This window comes from Trachemys scripta, chromosome 2 (genome assembly GCF_013100865.1).
Source record: "Trachemys scripta elegans isolate TJP31775 chromosome 2, CAS_Tse_1.0, whole genome shotgun sequence".
NCBI classification, from domain to species: domain Eukaryota; kingdom Metazoa; phylum Chordata; order Testudines; family Emydidae; genus Trachemys; species Trachemys scripta.
Genome location: NC_048299.1, coordinates 209,615,085 through 209,636,404, shown reverse-complemented (window position 1 = coordinate 209,636,404; position 21,320 = coordinate 209,615,085). Strand labels below are relative to the sequence as shown.

At 41.2% G+C, this 21,320-nt stretch overlaps 1 protein-coding gene across 1 annotated transcript in view; it reads left to right on the top strand.

Annotated features, from left to right (window-relative positions):
• Nucleotides 1-21,320, top strand: part of CCDC178 (coiled-coil domain containing 178) — a 287,835-nt gene that overhangs the window by 13,127 nt on the left and 253,388 nt on the right. The window contains exons 4-5 of the mRNA XM_034759571.1: nt 1,057-1,199; nt 11,122-11,275. Of these exons, the coding sequence (XP_034615462.1) occupies nt 1,057-1,199; nt 11,122-11,275 (297 nt within the window). The remainder of the gene's footprint in view (nt 1-1,056; nt 1,200-11,121; nt 11,276-21,320) is intronic.

Genomic DNA, 21,320 nt, shown 5'->3' with positions numbered 1-21,320 from the left:
CTTGTTGTTGCCTTGGGATATATTTGATGCAGTGAAAATTTCAAAATGATCTGAAATACAATTCACGAAATAGACTTTTCCCAAAGCAATTTTAAATTAGTACCTTTTCCAGTACTGATTTTTTTCTTTCCATTACTAAATGAAATAATGCAAAATCTCATCATAGAAGTGGTAACACTACATGGCATAATAAGAATATAGGTCATTTCTTGTGGTAACTCATTCACATATTTCCTCTAAAAAAAAAAATATATATTCAAGGTTTAAATTGTGCTCTAATTCATATGCTTGGATTAACTGGTTCCACCAGTTGTATTGGTTTTATCCTCCTCATTGCCTATGATCTTGCAGCAGGCACTTGATTTTCTCTTTAATTAAAAATAATTAGATAATATTGAGTATATATGTTTTTTTTCTTTGGGAAATTAAAAAAAAAGACTGAGCAGTTAATAAGGGCTTTAGATTATAATATACTCCTATTTTTGTTCTATTATGTGAATCACTGATTTCTTTAACTGTTAGAGGAGATTTTGGAAGGCAGAGAGGGCAGCTATGTACCAAATTCCCATTGAAAGTCAATGGGAATGTGGTGCCTAACTCTCATTTGTGCCTTTTGAAAATCTCCGTCATTGTCTCAGGCCCCTCTGTTTCTTAAGTGAATGTCAGGCTTGTATAGCCCCTCAGAAGCCTTTAAGTAATGATTCTGTAAGGTTGCTGGGTACAGACTCAGTGGCTTCTTCCAAGTTTTGTGTTCTGTTCCATTTGTCTCTGCCTTCCCATGCAAGTGGCCATCTTTTCATAATAACTTCCAAATGTTAGCAAGAGAGTTTTCATTTTGTTATAACATTGGCTTTTTGATATCATCAGGTTCTACACGTGCTTTGACATTGTCTTCTACTCTGACTGCTTTTTTGGTATTCCATGCTTTACTACACTCAAACTTTCAAATAGTAATAAGTGAGTCAGAAGATTACTGAATGAGAACAGTTGTGTTTAGAATATTATATACATTTCATAATGAAAACAGTTTATAGAAGATTTATTTTCCTTTTTCAGGCATCAAAATTATATTATGATGTTTATCGGGAACTTCTGAGAATCCAGCAGATTTTAAAACAAGTCACAGAAGAAGCTGAAAAGGAGAGAGAATCTATGTCTGAGAAAATTAAACACGCTGAGATAGTGTTGAAGCAGTACCAGTAAGAGCCCTTTAAAACATTATTAAAATATTCTGATGATCTTTAATATTTTGACAGTTTAGAAGTATAATGACAATAGAAGCACAGTATATTTGCATTCAGAAAATGTCTGTTTTAAATTCTGTTCTTGTTTGAGTGTCCTCTGCATATTCTCAAACTGGGAATGTGCTGACCAGTGCAGTTTGGATGGTGGAACCTTTTGATAGTACCCAGGGCCGGCTTCAGGCACCAGCTTGGCAAGCAGGTGCTTGGGGCAGCCACTCCGGAGAGGGCGGCAGGTCCAGCTATTCAGCGGCAATTTGGCAGACAGTCCCTCACTCCCGCTCGGAGCGAAGGACCTTCTGCCGAATTGCTGCCGCAGATTGCAATCGCGGCTTTTTTTTTTTTTTTGGCTGCTTGGGGCGGCCAAAACCCTGGAGCCGGCCCTGATAGTACCACCTGTTAAAGTGCTCACCCACCCCTCCTACTGCTCCCCTCAGCATTCGAGCATATTCTGAGGGCATGAGTATAAATAGGGCTGCCACCTTAGTTACTTTCTTCCACAGAACTCAGATGGATGTGGACCTTTCTAGATCTCTTGGATCCACAGCTTTGAATGACTACTAACTCTACTGTGACATACCCAGACCAGTGGGGTACAGGAGTCTGGTAGAGGGCAAATATACTGGTCACTGGATGAGTAGTTTTCTGTTCCCTGAGTGACCAGAGCAGGGGCTGCACTAGAGTAATCAGGAACCTGCTAGAACCAGTTAAGGCAGGCAGGCTAATTAGGACACCTGGAGCCAATTAAGACGAAGCTGCTAGAATCAATTAAGACAGGCTAATCAGGGCACCTGGGTTTTAAAAAGGAGCTCACTTCAGTTTGTGGTGGGAGTGTGAGGAGCTGGGAGCAAGAGGCGCAAGGAGCTGAGAGTGAGAGGGTATGCTGCTGGAGGACTGAGCACGAGTGTTACGCTGCTCTACAGCCAAAATGCTTCTGAAATAAATGTAGTCAAACTTTACTAATTCTGGGTCACTGAGAACGAAAATGATGCTTAAAATTGTTGATTGGCTCTAGTTTTCAAGATATGCTATTGGGTTAGTATATATGACCCTTGACTTGGGAATGGTGGAGGATAAGTGAGTTATAAAGGGAAGGGATCTCAATTTAAACCAGCAATGACTCAAATACATCTTTGACTGGATCTATGAATAAATCTATGACTGGGTTTGGACAGTACTTGCTTTTTAGGCAAAACAATGAATGATGCAATCTGAAGCTGGTATTGCGTCATACATGATATGAATTGCATCATGTTATGCCTAGAAGTCATGGATGATGTAATCATAACGAAGCGTACATCACTCTGCTGAACAAATTGCCCTATATCAGCTCTAGAAATCATACAGTGTCGTGCTCTCTTATTTGTCAGTGTTTGATTTTGCAAAGGGACACATTTCTGCTTAGCCAAAGTGAGCAGAGATGCCTCGTACTTGTGTGAACAGTGTAGATAACTTCTGCTATGTTTGTGATGAAGTGACTTTTGCATCACAAAAGCACAGTATAACCACTATGGTTAAAAAAGCCTATCACCTTTATTTTGGCTGCAAAATTGGAGATCAGGACAAGTGGCGATTTGAAGGTTGGTGCTCTCTTGCTTGGTCTGCAGACTGGATACACAAAGTACTGCTGTTTTCTCTGCTAATGGGATAGTTGTGCAAGAGATTGCCACTACATCAAGAAAGACTGGCCACTCCGACAGGCATTGGAGCCTGGGAGGAAAAGTGTTCAGCATCCACCACTTGTTGAATCAAGGAAGATTTTGTTACCACCCTTACACATCAAACTGGGTCTGATGAAGAACTTTGTCAAGGGCATTGACAAAACACAAGCAGCTTTCAAGTACCTCCTTGGAAAATTTCCAAGGTTAAGTGAAACTAAGATAAAGAAAGGTGTCTTTGTTGGTCCTCAGATTTGTGAACTTCTTCGAGAGGATGCATTTGACCATGCACTGCGTGGCAAGGAAAAGATGGCATGGAAAGCCTTCTAGTTAGTGGTAATAAATTTTCTCGGAAACAAGAAGGCAGACAACTACAGGTTGTTGGTGGAAAACCTCCTCAAGGCATACAAAAGCCTTGGTTGCAACATGTCACTAAAGATACATTTTTTGCACTCTCATCTAGATTTTTTTCCACCGAACTGCGGAGCAGTGAGCGACGAGCACGGCGAGCGATTTCACCAGGACATTGCAACAATGGAGAAACGCTATCAGGGCAAATGGAGCCCATCAATGCTTGCAGACTATTGCTGGCCAGTGACAAGAGATGCTCCATTTAATGAATACAAGAGACAAGCCAAGAAGCGCCGAGTAGACACTGAATAGGACTAAACTATGTACATAATAGTTTTTTGCCTTTTGTTTCATAATAAATTTTATTTATATAACCCTTTTGCTGATTTTTAAAGTGTTACATAAACAGGACAGGTAAAATATCATGTAAAGCAACCATAAACACATGAAAAGACCTAGGTTTACAATTTATGATTAAAACTCTACTATCTACACAATATACATAGACATAAAATGTAAAAACTTAAATATCTTAGAAACAGTAGCCAATCAGCCAATATGTTTTAATTGTCATATTTGAATTCAGCACATCAAAATACATAATAAATAGCACATTTTATCTCTGAAGCAGATGACTTCTCAAAAATTGTAGACCAGGGTTATCAGACACCAGGAGGAAGGTCCTGTGGTGAGAATAAGGAAGGTGTTTGGAGGAGGCCATGGGGAAGTAGCCCAGGGAGTTGTAGCTGTCATGCAGCTGTTACAGGAGGCACTATAGACAGCTGCAATCCACAGGGCCCTGGGCTGGAACCCAGATTAGAGTGCGGGCCCGGGTTCCCCCCAAACTTCCCAATTGACCTGGACTGTGGGTTCTCCCAGAGGGGAAGGTCTCTGGGCTGTTCCCCAACCCATATGGTGAATCTCTGAGGCAAGAAAATCTGCTAATAAGCGCAGGACCTACCAAAATAGAGGAGGAACTTTGTCACACTGCATTAGTTGTTGGATTAGATTATCTAGCTAGCTTTATAGTTCATAGTATTAGCATTAGGATTTTAACTTAAAATATTTACGAAGACTATGGTATTGGCGTTGATTGCAGATCCAAAGACAAGCATGATTTTAGAAGATGTGCATCATGTCCTGCAGTCTTACTGGCATCCAGTGCATGTGTCAGGTGACTTAAATGACATGGGAAAGGACGTTCCCCTTCACATTGTGCTGTTTTTAGCATGTTCACTACTTGGGCCAGTAAGGAGAGAGAAAATATAGTTCAGGCCCTCAAGAGGCCCTGTCTGCCCAACCTCTAGGATCTGAACCTCAAAGAGATTTGAAAGAAAAGATAAGGGATCCAAGGTGGCTCTGAGTACTTTCCCAAAAGAGAACCATGGAAAAGGGTTTGGTCTTGGCATGGAGCTCTGGTTCCAAGCCAACTGAGATTTTGGTAGCTAAATCCAGTGATTCAGCTCTAAGATACAGCCTGCATCTGAGACAGTTCTGGCTAAGGAACCCAAGGCTCCAGATAACATGCCAGAACTAAGCAATGTGCTTTCAAGGAAAAGAAAGGTCAAATTAAAACACATCTTTGGTAATTCATTGGATTCTATTATGGATCTGAGTCCTGAGGACATAAAAGCTCCAAATTGTTCTAAGGTGATAGAGCCAAAGAAGAAGCCAGCTTAACCAATTATTTCATCTTTCCTACTTCCTACCATTATGACACAGGTTCATGTGGATCTGCAACACGTAACAGATCTGACTGGTTCTCCAATTAGATTGGAACAGGTTCCAACTCTGGTGTGACGCAAGACAAATTACCTCTACATCCTCCTCTTTACTTCCTGGAATTAAAGAAATCTGGGCTATCTCAAAGCTCGGTGAAGGTAAACCTATCAGCCATTCTACCAGAAGATAGAGGGTCATTTGGTGTTCACTCATCCTACAACAAAAAGATTTCTTGAAGGCATGAGTAACCTCTACCCCCAAATCAGAGATCCTTATACCAGCATGGGACCTTAACCAGGTTTTGAGCTGTTGTACAAAGTTTCCCATTGAACCAATGGCAACTAGCTCACTCCTACACCTCTTTATGAAAACCACGTTCCTATTGGCCATCACGTGCTCAGAGAGTGGGAGAGATAGGGACCCTAATGGCGTATCCTCTCCCCCTTTAAGATTTTCTTCAAATACAAGGTCACATTGCAATCACACCCCAAATTCCTCCCAAAAATACCTGCAGTCTTCCACATAAATCAACCTATTCACCTCCTAGCATTCTTTCCCAAACCACACCAGGATAAAAGGGAGGCAACACCACACACACTTGACATCAGAAGAGCGTTAGCCTTCTACTTGGAAAGGATCGAACCTTTCAGAAAATCTCCAAGACTATTCCTGTCCATCGCAGACAGATCTAAGGGATCCCCAGTCTCTAGGCAAAGACTTTCTAGATGGATATCAGACTGCATTACCAACTGCTTTCGCAACTGCTACAACCCTTCGGGAGCCTGAAAGCATTCTACAAGCTCTCTGTCCACTTCCATAGCCTTCCTCAATAATGTTCTTGTCGGGACTCGAACCCAGACGGCACGGTTTGTTGTCTGACCGCAGAGAGACAGGCAACACCAGCAAGGTCCAAACACAAGCTCTTTATTGAAGAGTGCACACAACAATAGAGAGCGGCCCGTCTCCAAAGAGAACCAGCACCGATTACAATAACTAGTAAGGTTATATAGACAGTTCCGTCACGTCATAGTTAAAACAACCCAACCCCCACTTTATGAGTTAGAAAGCTTCTAATATTCATGCATATCTATTTTCTTTGGCACTACAAACAATTTGTGATGCCTCAGCAACTTCTTATCAGCTTTGTTGTCATGCACCAGAAACTAGGAGAAAGAAGGGAGTTAAGAACAGATGAAGAACAGAAACAGGGAGTGGAGACTGCAAGTTTCCATATGTCCAAACAAACTGTTCCTAGCACTTCTGGTACAAGAATACGCCCCCCCCCCCCCCCCCCCCCCTTATCTCATTCTCTGCAGATCAAACAAACATGCCCTCAGGTTTCACAGAGAGACAGGAATGGCCCAGCAACTATTATTAGCCTAACTTTGGCTAAGCTGGCCAAACAATGTTCTATACTCCATATTTTTGGGCCTAACATTCTGGTCACAGAAATATGCAAAGCAGCAACTTGGGCATCTGCTCAGACATTTGCAGAACATTATTCAATCACCCTTGCTTTATCATCAGATGTGATATTTGGCTTGACAGTATTATCATCTCTATTGGATTCCACTCCTAAGTCCCATCTCTCCACCAGGGACACTGCCATAGAGTCACTTAGAGTCAGGGGCAGCAGGTTTGTAGAAATTTTGGTGGTGCCCAGAACACCCAGAGCCTGTCCTCCCAACCTGCCTAAGGCTCTGGGAGGGAGTTTGGGTGTGGGGAGGAGGTCTGGGGTGTAGGCCGTGGGCTGGGGCAGGAGATTGGGGTGCAGGCTCTGAGAGAGTGTTTGGGTGCAGAAGGGGTGAAAGGTTGGACTCTAGGAGGGAGTTTGGGTGGGGGAGAAGGTCTGGGGTGCAAGTTTCGGAATGGAGTTTGGGTGCTGACTGTGGGCTGGGGGTGGGAGTGCAGGCTCTGGAAGAGAGTTTGGGGATGAGAGGGGGTGCAGAGGGAGGGTGTGCAGGTTCTGGAATGGAGTTTGTGTGTAGGCGCTGGGCTGGGGCAAGGGGTGGGAGTGTAAGAGGGGGTGAGGGGTGCAGACTCTGGGATGGAGTTTGGGGATGGGAGGGGTGCGGAGGGAGCGTGTGCAGGCTCTGGGAGGGAGTTTGGGGGGGGTGCAGGTTCTGGACTGGGGGTGGGGGTGCAGGCTCTGGGAGGGAGTTTGGGGATGGGAGGGGATGTGGAGGGAGGGGATCGGGGTGCAGGCTCTGGGGTGGAGTTTGGTGCAGGCTCTGGGGTGGGGTTGGGAGTGCAGGCTTTGGGAGGGAGTTTGGGGCCGGAAGGGGGTGCAGTCTCTGGGAGGGAGCTTGGGGCGAAAGTGGGTGTGTGGAATTGCCATATTGGTAGGCAACTGAAGAAACTGAGAAAAATGCTCTTGAACAGTTCACGTTCACGGCACAGCAAAGAACAAATGACATAGGAAGGTCATGGTAACTACAGAGGGAAACATGGAAATGACGTTGCCCTTTATCCTGATGAAGAAGTTGCAGAAGTGACTCGGATATTCTGTGCAAGGCTTCAGAAAGATTCTAGGCAGGGTGGATAAAAATCAATGATTTAAAAAATAAAATAAAAAAATTGATTTTTTTATTTAAATTGGATATTTTTGATAAAATGCTTTTTGAGGAAAAAACCTATGTAAAGATGATTTTAATTAAGATACATTATAGCTTAAAGATATCTCATCATGGAATAGTTATAAGTTCTAATTGTATAGTATGAGACAATATATTCATGTAATGTTTAAGAAAAGTTTTGTAAATGAGTTCCAATAGTTCATGGATTAGGACCCAATCTTATGGGGCTCCAGGGTCTTCTGTATAGATTATTTAGGTTAATCTTTCTATCTACCCAATGGGACTTAGTGCTCAGTCTAGAAGATACCATCAGAGCTGCTTAGTTTTGCAGTTCTCAAACAGTGGATTTGTGTCTCCAGAGATAACATGCTTGTTAACAGCAAAAATGTTTTTAAATAAATAAAAAATATATAGAGGTTAGAAATAACAGACCTCAACCTTATTGTCCCTCTGCAAATTTGTGTACACAGAATCAACCCCTTACCTCTCTCTAAAAGTGCAAAGTTTAGAAAAGTTTAATGAATTTGTTAAATGATTGTTGGTGGCGGAATACATCTGGACAAGGAGAAGAAATCTGGAGATAAATGTGAGATGGGAGGGACAGGCAGTAGAAACAAAAGTGAAACTGATTGAGCAGCATATTCCAGAAGTCTTGAGGACTTGCTGAGTGTAGCCTCCGTTGATTTGAGATCTACCATACCATTCTCTCACTAGAAGGGAAAACCTTTAACGGCAGCAGGCCGTAAAAGAGGCCCAGTTTGGTAATAAGAACCATTCAAGAAATATATATTTGCTGATGTTTTAAAGAAAGTCACACCAGTGAACTTGTGGAGTCACTTAAGCACTTAGAGTCAGAGACTGTTGAAGCGATAATCTCACTTTTAACAGCAGTAGTTTCTTCTGCCGGTGTAGAAAGAATATTTTCTTCCTTTGGACTAATTCATTCCAAATGGAGAAATCGTTTGGGACCTGAAAAAGCAGGAAAGCTTGTTTTTCTTTTTCAGATTATGAACAAACGGGAAAATGAAGGTGAAGACGACTGAGTTAGCTGCAGAAGCCAATATTTTAACTTTCTCATGTTGACCTGGCTGACATAGTTGATTTAATTATTTTTTTTAAATATGTCATTTAACTATTTTAGTTAAAAACAATTTTAACAAAAACAAACTTGATTTTAAAAAACTTGAATGTTTAAATACATTCAAAAATTCATATGCTCTTAAAATATTATGTTTGCTGTTGAAGGCAAAAATCCAGAATACAAAATGTTATTGTTTTAGTTAAATAAAACAATTTAAATGTCTGTCTGGTGATGTTCTCCTCCTAATACAGCATGGCAAGAAAATCCTCCAAATATTAATGATTAACCTGTTGAATTGGAGATAGTTCACCTCCCAATAACTTCATAAATATCTGCTTCAATGACCTTCGGTAAATGAAATAACCAAACAATCATTCATTTTCTGATATAGCTGTAAAACTAATCTGAAAAGTTTTCCAAATAAATCACTTTAAAAATGTATAATATGTATCTTCTAAAAATGAAACTTACATCTATCTCTGAGTTGTGAAGAATATGTATTAAGGTTATAACAACCAACAGGAATGCACTTTTATGTAGAAATCCATGATTAAGTCGAGTCTTCCTGACTAGTGATGTAAATCAATTTGATTTAAATCAAATCCACCCTGATTCTAGGTAAGCTAAATGCTTATATTTACTAGATAATCTATCAGTTTTAAAAAAAAGAGATTGTCAGCAATAATTTGAGCTGATATCGTAAAACCAGTTATCTAAATATATAAATTCAGTGATTGACTTCATTACTGTATCTACTGGACTTTAAATATTTGAAATACACAGTGCATGGTTGGACACAGGGTTCAATGTAGTTCTAATAATCTAGCACACAGCACTACACTTCTGCCATCATTGGAATTTTCCCTGTGATGTGATAGGATGAAATTACTTCACCAATTTAGGGCATCCTAAGTCAAGTAAAATACAGCTATGGGATAGTGGAATAACAGGCAGGAAGTGAGGGATACTTCTGCTCTTGTGGGAATATGCTTCCACAAACACAATAATAAATACAGTGTGTATGTGTTAGCTGCCATGGCACACTTTAACCTGATCTCCTCCCCCTTTCACAAAGCATGCTCTCATGTATATAGCAGTAATAAAGAATGTGTATAAAACCTGTAATTGTGCTCAACAGTATCTTCTCATTCTTCATTTCTTCCTCTTCCTTACGTTTTTTCAGCTGAGTTGGAGGGGTCACTGCTGTCCATAACATTATTGAGTTTGAAGTAGTTGTGAGGACATTAGCTCAAAACAGGGACAAGTGTTTTTTTGCCATTTGTTGGAGTCCTTGACCTGATTACACTGCAGGCTCAGTGCTTTTATCTTTTTCTGGTATTGAGGGGTGCTCCATTGCACCATGCTCCCTGCAAGGTGAGCTAGGATTTATTGATAGACCATTGGATAGCATATGACAGTATTCAGATCAGTCTGAATTCCCTTCTCACTTCAGTGTGAAAGCAAGGTCTTTATCTCCCATTTGGACCTAATCTACTGTGTTGGCTTCTCCATTTGGTTTTGGTTACAGATGCCAGCTGGTGCAATCACTTACAAGCTTGTTAGACAATGATGAGTATGCTATGTCCAGAGAAAGAAGTTGATGAACATTTTAAACAGACTGTGGTTTTCTGCTGATGGAGCCTGGATAGCCTTTTAGAACAAGCTTTGGAAGGACAGAGGGCCCAGAGGATACTTTTTGGAGCGGGGACTGTCATTTTTCTTGTTTATAAAATGCCTCGCACAGTGGGAGTTGTGGCCTCTTGGTGCTACCTCAATATAAATTATAAACCATAGTGATAATGCTTGTCAGTCTAGGTATCCGCATAAACGTATTATCTGAGTCCTTCAACACATGAGTGTACTCAGGGATGCCTACCTGCACAGAGGCGTGGAAGGAGGTAGGAGTGACCTGGGCACATAACAAAATGACTATGCACCTGATTGCTTAAATGAAGAAAGCTGTACATTAGACTAGGCCAACAGCAGGAACAGCACTTGGTTAATATGCTTGATTATTAACTGTGGGATGTGTGAACCAAAACCATGTTTTAAGCTATTGCACTAGTAACTGGTTAGAGGCTCAATTAGAAGTTGTGTGGTTAAACTCTTTATGTACAAATGAATAGCTTTAAAGCCTGACTGGAATAAGAACAAAAAAGCAGTCATACTGTGTCAGACTAAGGGTCCCTCTAGCCCAGTACCAGTCATCTGACAGTGCCCCGTGCCAGATGCTTCAGAGGGAATGAATAGAACAGGGCAGTTTCAAGTGATACATCCCCTGTTTTCCAGCCCCAGCTTCTGGCAGATGATGATGTCAGGGTAGATATTTCAAAATCTATTTAATATATAAGTATTTGAGTGACTTAGGCAACAGAGAGAACCAAAATAAATCTTTACTGATTCAAATCTGCTTTACATTCTCCTCTATGGAGACGGGTGATGTTGGAACACTTCCAAATAAATGAATGACATTATTCTTCTGTTTCTATTAGGAATGATTTAAAACACTCAGAATTTCTTTGGACTGAATTGTGTATCAAGTTAAAAGAAACAGAGGAGAAGATTATAAAGGAAGAAAGACACCTGGAAGAGTTAGTAAAGCAAAAAGAAGAGATACAGGAAGATGCTAGGTCTTGGAACAAAAAAGTGAGTTTTGAATATTTATAAACAACGAAATAAATAAAACAAATATCTTTTAAACTGAAAAGTACATGAAATTCTGTGTATTTGTAAGTTAAGGTTTCCTGTAATAGCACAAATGAAAGTATTTATTTTGAGTAAATTGAAAATATGTTTGATATAATGGAATTTGTTCATTATTGTGTTACAGTAATGTAACTTTGTTTATGAAGAGTAATAATATAGCATCTTACAGTACTTCATGGGACTGCTGCTTATTCCTACCTGGCACTGCTGACCTTTTCAGACCTTCTGCAATGAAATGCATGCTCAATGGAGCTGCATCAGTGCCGTGTTGAATCAGTGAACATTGGAAGCTGAGAGGTATTGTGATTGTCCCTCTGTACCTGGAGCGATTTCTGTTTTACTTTAAAATTCTCCTTTTTTTTCTTGTTTTCTACTTTTTCTACTTTATTTAGCATATTTTGGGAACTCTGCACTGTTGCACAGTTTATTTTAATATTTGAATTGAAAGGCCTACCACAGGTTAGTTGTCGCCAATCCAGTTTTCAAGAATCTGGATAACAAACAAATGTAAGTGATGTGTTGTGCTCTTCCGTGTTCACTGAAGCAGACTCATGCAGCCATTGTTTATTCTCCCTGGGGGAAATTTTCCATATCACTGCTTACTGTGCAGGGTCTTCAACCTTTGGGCCTAGAGTGATATGCAATGGAGGCAGCAAACCTTTCTCAGCAAGGAGGCTTTATTAGTCTGGCCTTTGAATCTACATTTGGATCCACTGTCTATGGCTGTGAAAGGCAGGTGGCCTTTTATTTCAAAGCCAGGCAAATCAGCAACAATCTGTGCATTGAAGAAATCTGTACAGGGTTGGGTTTACTACCTGTAGTTCCTAAGCCTGTGACTTGAACTGAGGTCTCTTTATCATGAAAAATGTCAGTTCTGAGATGTGAGCTTAGTTGTACTGACAGCTCATTGGTGCTGGGGCCAGCACTGACTTCTAAAAATCCTATTGGTGCTGTCCCTTTTTTCATAATGAGGACTTCCCAGGTGCTGAAGAAACCTAGTGCAAAACTAATCCTTACTGATGTGTTAATGGCAGATGCTTTTTTGACATAGAAGAGCCTTGTTGTTGGAACAAGCTGGTGCGGGAATTCCTTCAGTTCAGTGCCAGGATCTTTCCTGACTCCAAAGAAGCAGCATGAAGATGTTGATGTGGGCTTAACCTCAGCATTGTTTCCAAAATCTCAAGTGGGTCTTCACTTTGACAATACATTAGTACTGTTCTCAGCTGTCCTCGTGCACAAGGATAAGAAAAAGGGATGTAGAGGGATCTTCAGTGCCAGAAATCTTGCCAGGGTCCCGGAAGAGGGGACATCATTATGGGTCCAGGAAGCATATGACTAAAGTTCCTCTGAAAGGCAATCTGACTGTGCACTGTCCCTTAGAAGATAACTAAAAAATTGAGCCAATAGCATTAAAAAAGTAATTGCTTTTTAAATTTTCTTTTTTATCAGTGTTCTGAAGTTCAACAGTTAGTCATAAAAAACAACCACATGGGAAAAGAAGACAAATTAAGTAAGCAGAAATGAAAAATAGCATAATACATGTCCAAAAGTTATAATGGACACATTATTCTTGTCCAGCAATATAAATATATTCAGTATCAAACCTGACTTATATTTTACTGTCCAAGTAAATTTTAAAAGCTTGTAAAATTTGCCTGTATAAATCCCAGCTGTTTAATGATTTCATCATACAAATTAGAGAGAGAGAGGAGGAAGGTATTTATACCCAACTGATATGCAGGGAAGAGAGAGGGGGTTACTACCTCCATAGGCCATGCTATCTATTTTCATAACCAGAACAGGCAATTTCTGGTTTAAAAATAGGCTGCTTTAAGCTAGGAACATCATCTGTGGAGCCACTTAAAGAGTCGTTTTTGGGTTTCAGGCCCATCCGTTCCACAGACCTCAATGTGGCTGATTTGGTAAGGAGCCAAGTAGTGGCAGAACTATAGTTCTTGTCATCAAATATTCAGATGGTGAGTCCTTTAGATTTCAGGTCATGTCTGAAAAGTCCTGATATTCATAGAAATTATTTTTAAGGAGAACTGCACTTTAAGCATGTTTGTTGGATTACAAAATAAAAATATACTATAGGAGAGACTGAATTAAGAGCCTCACACAAAATCTTCATCTACAGAAATCTCAAAATAGTCCCATATACGACAACTAGAAATTATGAAATGTGGTCTTTTAAAACACTCAATAGAAGGCAAAGATGTAAAGCCAGACTATTTGGGGAAAACAAAACTAGATATACAACAGTTTTTGGATCTAATTTCAATGGTGCTTTGGTGTTCTTTTTACTGTAACAACAGAGTAATTTTAGTTCAGTTCCATTCATTTTAAATTACTGTTGCATCAGTTTGCATTTTTACATTCTCTCTTTTTATTGATTTCTTTTTTTAATGTTTGTTTTCAAGGGTGAGTCCCAGGTCTGATTCTTAGAATCCTTTTTTGCTTCAGTTTATTACTGTATTTGGTTTTAGTTTCTTTAATTCAGCTTTCACTTCATGTTCATTGGAATCTCCCAGGTTTTCACTTTACTTTTATGACCATTATATTTTGTCTTTAGGGTCTCTTCATTTCAAAATATTTTTATTATTAAACATCAGACTTTAATGTTCTCAGAGTCAGTACCATTGTAATTATAAAATAAACTTGAAGCACAAAATGTGACATGTAATCATAAGAATCCTATATTCAGTTTTATAAAGTATTTTCTGTGTAGTATTTTTGTTGGTGGTGTTAAATTAGTAGTCAGTTTCCTTGATGGGTCAGACTCTTTCTCTGTAAAGATTTTGAAGTTGTGTATGAAGGCTTTATTTTGGCCAAGTTATAAATATTTGAAAAATGTTAGTTCTGTGCAGCTGCAGGCTGGAGCCATGCACTGGAACTGAGAGCAGGTAACCTGTCTCTTCTGTGCTGTCAGTGTCCCCCCTGCTGGGCTAAGAGAACATAGAGAAGGAAGCTGCCTTATTCAAATGGAGTGGAGACAACAGCCAGACCTGGAGCAGGGGAGTAGATTGGGACGGGAGGTGGGCAGGGATGGTGGAGAGAGAAACTGAGATTGGGAGTTGTGGGGAGAGATTGGGACTGGCTGGGAAAGGAGACTGGGCCTGAATGTCAGGGAAGAAAATAGGGAGGGCTGGGATTCTGTCAGTGTGGGGGAGACTGAGATTGGACGAGGAGCCAGGAAGTGAGACTAGGACTGATTGGGCAAGGAGACTGGGACTGGGATCCAGTGGGGCAGTGAGAAGGAGGGAGACACATGACAATGAGATGAGGTGTGGGGGAAAACTAAGACTGTCTGGGCAAAGAGGCTGTCAGAGGGAACCTTGGGAGGCAGAAAATTGGAATGGGTGGGCAAGGAGACTGGAAAAGGGGGATGAAAGACTAGGATGGGGAGTGAGGGGAGAAAAGGACTGTGACAGGGAGTCTGGAAGGGTGATACTAGAACTTGCTCTGTAAATAGATTGGGACTGGGATGAGAAGCCTGAGGGGTGGAGATTGACTGAGTAGACTAGGAGAATAAGATTGGGACTGAGCCAGGATGGGGTAGAGTCAAGACTCGGACAGGAAGGGGTTGGAATGGATGAAGCAGAGGTGGAGGAGGGTCAGAATTGTCTGTGCTTAGTAGAGAACACTTCTTTAAAGAACCTGGACTGGAACCCAATATTTCTGAGTCTCGTCATTCCTCTGCTGTGAGCAAATGTCTGTACAACCCACTGGCAAAGAGTTCCATTCCCTTTTAGTGCTGGTGTACATAGAGGATGACAATGTACTATTGCTGTAAATTACACCATTAGCTCAAATGGCAAAGGTTGGTGCAATGGATCTAAAGTTTCCAGCCCTGCTGATGACTCATTTGATGATACCACAGGATGGAATTTGTTGGTTTGGTTTTTTAAATCTTAGTTAATTATATGCACACCAACTACGTTAAAGAAATGTTATAAAGGGTACAAAGTCAAGTACTCAAAAGTTAGGAAATGCCAGACTTAAGGTTGCTTATGCCACCGTAATTTGGCTTCCCTTCTGGGTATGCATTATGATGCAGTCTTTAATTACATAATCACATACTGTTTTCCACAGGACTCCTACCTCAATCAGTGCACAGGATGAACCTGCTCTGTGGATGGAGCACGGTTATGTAGTGAAGGAGGATGTTGAATATAGGACTCCTGCCTCATTTGTTGCAGAAGTTGGAAGGTGTGTAGTGAGTAAGGAGGCAGGGGACTGCAGGAAGAGAAAGGATGATCTCATGGGTAAAGCAGTTGAATGCTGCCCTAGAGAACTGGATTCTATCCCTATCTCTGCCACAGAGTTCCTATATGATGCTAGGCAAATCAGCTAAACTTTTTACAGGAGGTCACCTATTGTGTATTCCTCCTTTTCTGGGTGCTCATGCTGAGACCCGACAGTCTGATTTGCAGAAGTGCTGAGCACTTATAGCTGTAACTGAAGTGAGTGGGAGCTGTGCTTTGAACCTACAAAGTGCTATATAATAATTCTAAGTACTCTGAAAAGTCAGATCCTAGCATTCTCAAATTTGGCAACCAAAGATACTTTTGAACTGTATTATTATTTATTATTTGTATAATCATAGCATCTAGGAGTCCTCAATCATGGACCAGGACCCCAATGTGCTGGGCATTGTAGAAACAAAGAACAAAAAGACAGTCTCTGTGCCTCAATTCCCCATCTGAAAAATGGGAATAATAATACATTCCACAAGGGTATTGTGAACATAGATTTCATGAATGTTTGGGAAACATTCCAATTATTAGCATGATGGGTGCCATAGAATAGCCCATGAGGAACTTAATAATTGTGTCTTTAGAGCAGAATTTGAATTGTGTGCAGTAGATAAGGTATAGTGCCACACATTGAACAATGAGGATAAAATAAAATATTGAATAGCTGCTCATTAAGTGATCACAGCATAGTCTCTACACTGAATGAGACAGGGGAAAATAGTATGTGATCATGTAATTTAACATTTTATCCTAATGCATATGCAGAAGGGGGCTGAATTAAGATTGCAGTCAGTATTTGCTAATTTTTGAGTACCTGACATTGTAACCTTAATAATGTTCTTCTAACATAGTTTTTGTGTGTTTAATATACATTTACTGTTCTTTTCAAGCAGGTTTAGATTGAAGAATACAGAATCAGAGAAAAAACTAGACTTTGTACAGCTGTAGATATGCAGGGTAAAATTTTCAAAAGCACTGAAGTCCCATTTCTCAAAAGTAATATAGGCTCATAATTGTCTAACTCTCATTGACTTCCAATGAGAATTGGACTCTTAGGTGCTTATGGGTGTGTCTTCACAGCACAGTTAACTTGAGTTAATACACTCAAATTAATTGCACTTGAGCTAGCCTAGCTTGACTGAGGGCTGCTCTACACTGAAAAAATTACATCAGCATTCATCCACACCCCTGAGAGGCATAGTTAAACCAAGCTAACCCCTGGTGTAGACATCACTAGATTGATAGAAAAAGATGTGCCATTCTTTGTTCTCATGAAAATTTGTCCAAATCTGGCCAATTTATAAATTCATTACTGTGGCTCATTGTTAAAGTGCTCTTTCAAAGCCTCCCTAAGCTGTATAACTCTGTGCTGAGCTCTTCTAGTAGCTCTTGTGTCTGGCTGTTCAAACTTAGCAGACAGCTGCTCCACCTCCACCTTTCACCCTGGTGGCAACTTTCCCCCTTTGATTCAGAGATACACCTCTACCCCCATATAACGTGACCCAATATAACACAAATTCAGATATAACACGGTAAAGCAGTGCTCCGGGTGGGTGGGGCTGCGCACTCTGGTGGATCAAAGCAAGTTCGATATAACACGATTTCACCTATAACGTGGTAAGATTTTTTGGCTCTTGAGGACAGCGTTATATCGAGGTAGAGATGTATTATACCAGACACAACAGGCAGCTATAAAAATTGTGAGGTTTTCTTCATTCAAAGCACATTCAACTGTCATTCTTCACCTGCTGAACTGCTCGTTGAATCTTTTCTTGGTGTTGTGGAGGCAGCCAGTGTATGGCTTCATGAACCAGGATCACTGTTGGCATTTCAACAATGCCCATCATAATCTGCCAGTTGGAAATGAAAGTCCCTGTTTGTAGCTTTCTGAATAGTTGTGTATTCTTAGAGATGTGAACATCATGCACCTTCCCTGACCAGCAAACTTTGAAATTGGTAAATTGTCCCTGGTGGTCCACTATGCTTGCATAACCATAGAAAAGTAGCCCTTTCTGTTGATGTACTTTGTGGCAAGATGCTAAAATAGAGAGATGCATGCTGTCTTATTGCCCCACCTCAGTTCAGTAACCCCTGTGCAGGCTCCACACATCAGTCAGAGATGGTAGACAGCGAGGAGGGCCGTGTGAGTTCTTGGAATTTTTAAAAAGGTGCAAAAATTATGGGATAGAGGTGATGTTATGGGATGGAGATAATTGCAAGCTGACCCATGCTCCCAGTCACCCCTGCATGACTGGTTTCTGCCCCTCTATGCATTGTCAAAGCTTCCCAAAAAACAGTGCGTTTGATGGTGGTAGGTTGCACACTGGCATACATACCCATGGTGCGCCACACTGTGTATTGACACAAGGATTCCTGGTGAGCACTGCTGACCCAAGGAGCCAACTATGCACGCACACAAGTGGTATACCAAGTGTGGCGGCTTTATGAAAACATAACTTGTGTCGACCAGAGTTTGTAGTGTAGACATAGCCATAGCCTGAGAATGACCGCATTTTTTAAAACAACACTGGAGTTACACAGAGTGATTTGATTAGCAACACAGAGTGATTTGATTAGCAGCACAGACTGAACATCCAGACTAGAATATCATTCGAGGGCTCCAAACCAGCTTTTAAAATTCTGTTCTTTGATCCCAATCTTTTTCTCTAAATTCTTCTATATATTTAAATGGAGATTTACAGCATGTACTATCTATTCATCCGTGTTTCCTTCAGATGCTTCATGTAAAATCTGTTTTATTCCATTCTGTATCACTGAAATATTTAAGAACTAAAATCACCATGGAAAACCAAATTCTATAGTATTTCAAAAGTGTCTCACATCAGGAAATGAACGAAGTAGTGTGGTATAACTTGTAAACTATTTATCTATATCTAGGGTTAGCCATTGTTTTTCTCCACTCTTAGGAGAAAATGAACAATTTTTTAAAAGGAGAGAATTAAAAAAAAAACCAACTTTGTTTGTTTTAACATGAAGAAAGTAAGATTTTGATTGTTTTTTAAAATATATAATTGTTGCTGCTTCTCCAAGTGATTGCCCATATGGATTCCACTGTTCATGTGCATCTGCCCTATGCATGTGAGATCGCATTATTTTGGCCTCGAGTGTCTGTTGGGGCCAAACCTGTGCCCTTCGAGTTCTTGTGCTCCTTATTTGAGGGCATAAAGGGAGGAGTGGCCCAACTGTCCCTCAGTCCTTTCTTACTGCCCCTCAGTCCTTTCTTACTGCCCGGGGCAGTGAGATGAAACTCCTGCAGTGTCTGCCTGCTTCTTCGGGCACTGAGAGTATTCGAGTTAGTTATTAGTATTATTAATTAGCTAGTTGTTAAGTACTATATGTTAGTCTTTTTGTTATTTGGTATAAAAACCCCCACACTTTTTTAGTCAGCTGATTAGCTTTTAGGCTAAACCCCTCCTTGTATATAGCAGAAGTGGAATCGCTTGTGTTCAAAAGCTACTCATCATGGGAAGTTTCAATGCTGTTTAATGATGGGCATTGCAGATATCATTTGTATAGGAGCGGTATGTATTCCTGAGTGATGGTCCATATGTTGTTCCTTCTCTAAGCAGACTCAAAAAGCTAGAGAGGCTGTCCTAAAATTGTTCTTCCTGGAGCAACCTCTGCAAGCCTCTGAGGACACTGAAAGAAAAGGATGTGGCTAGACCTACGTTCTCCAGCCAGTTTCTTCCCATGAGCATCCCAGTGAGCTGAGAACGCACCCTAAGCTCCCATGCTATGTCAGTGAAGTGGACCCAGTCATCCACCAATACTCCGGTGTCAATGATCTCAGGAGAGGGGTAGGAAGGAGCACTGCTCCAGAGATGCTAAGGCATACACCACCCTTTCTGATGCCTATCCAGTTGAGAAACAAGAGTCAGAGGTGTCTGATTCATCTTGGACTCAGCAGTTGAAGGGCCACTAATGGCCTGACAAAAGTCCTTTTGATGCCTTGGTACCAACTCTTAAGAGCGAGCGACCAGTACCCACCAAATCTGTGGACTATGTTTCTCTTAGTACCAGCCCTTCAGGACCCATGCTCTCAGTACCTGGCACTATGGAACCAGCCACCTCAGAATCGTGTTCTTTAGTGCTCAGCATACGAGTGTTTTTGGTAGCCAGGGCTTATACAGTACTGAGTGATTTAACTGTGGGGCCAGTAATAGTGTCACCTCTCCTTGAGAGGTTGAAGATGTTGATAGCTAAACCACCTGTTATCAGGTTGTTGGTACAGCAGACAACAAAGGAGGTATCTCTGCTACTACCTGGTTAGGGAGGAGGATCTAACAGGGCAAGGGCACTCCTGACAGGAAGGGCCCACTTTGGAGAAGTGACTCCCTGATGTGTGCAGACAGGGATGAGGAGTACATTGCCTATATACCCTCTGCATCCCCACCTTTGGTTAGATCTCTCTCCTTAAAAATGCAGTATAGACCAACCCAACATGTCAGCCAGTGCAGCCTTGCTTCTGGAAAGGCAGTAGAGAGAAGGTGATGAGGAGCAATATCTGCAAAAAGAAGAACAAATTGTCCCTGTTGCAATGTCCTCGTCCTTGCCCAATGACACAGTAGCCTTCCTCAGTTGATGCCTTCAAGGCATTCCTGGCCTCAAAGCCTTCCTCAGTTGATGACTTCAGGCATTCAGGACCGTGTGAAGCATATGGCAGAAATTCTGCATATACTGATGGAAGTGGTGCAGGAGACACCTCACAACTCCTGATATCATGCATCCTTTCATGTCTGGCAAGCTTGCCATGCTGATAAATGAGGAATTGTTGGAACCTGCAAAAGACCTGTGGCACAATGGTAACTTCTATACTGGACACATCCAAATGAGTTGAGAGGAGATATCAAGCATCTTCCAAGGGATTTGAGTATTTTTATTTCCACCTAGTACCAGGATTGCTTGTAGTTGTTACTGTCCAAGAGCGGTTGAAGAAGCAGGGGCCTTCCAAATCTACCTCCAGGAAAAAATACCTGAAGAAACTCATTTTATTTTGATACGCAGTCTACTCATCTGACAGCATCCAAATGTGTGTGGCGAACTACCATGATATCTGAATTGGGTCAACCTACCACAGGAGCATTGAGAGGAACTAAAAACCATAATGACTGAAGGACAACTCAAAGCCCACATTTCCCTTCCAGTTGTGCTGGACATGCCCAGCACAGTGGCTTCTACTACATCCACATCTGTGGTAATGAGATCTTCCTGGCTTCAGGGAGATCCAAACCACAATTGAGGACATTTCCTTTTGAGGATTCCAGGGTGATTCTTCATTCTGTGGGCCTCTGCATTCCAGCCCCAAGAAGGCAGAAGGGCTTTCATCAGGCAGCATCCCTCTGCCCAGTCCTATTATCAGCTTCACAAGACCTCAGCGGTGCTGAGACAGAAAGGTGAGGCTCTGTAGCTGATGACCCACTGTCTCTTCCTTCACTGTTGCCCAATCTGCATCTTCCTCCAGGCAGCAGGTTTGATTCTGGTGTTGAAAGCTTGACAGAACCTCTCAGAGATCCCTTGCCTTTAACATTTTTTAGTTTTGGGAAGCCTTGACAGCAATGGGTTAGTCTATCCAATTTTAGTCCCTTCCCATTCCCTACCTTCCTTGCCTATTCCAAGACTAAAGTGCGGCGCTCTACCTTCAAGAAGCCTATTTTCACATATCCGTTCATCCTGCCCATAGGAAATACCTCAGATTCCTAGCAGAACCC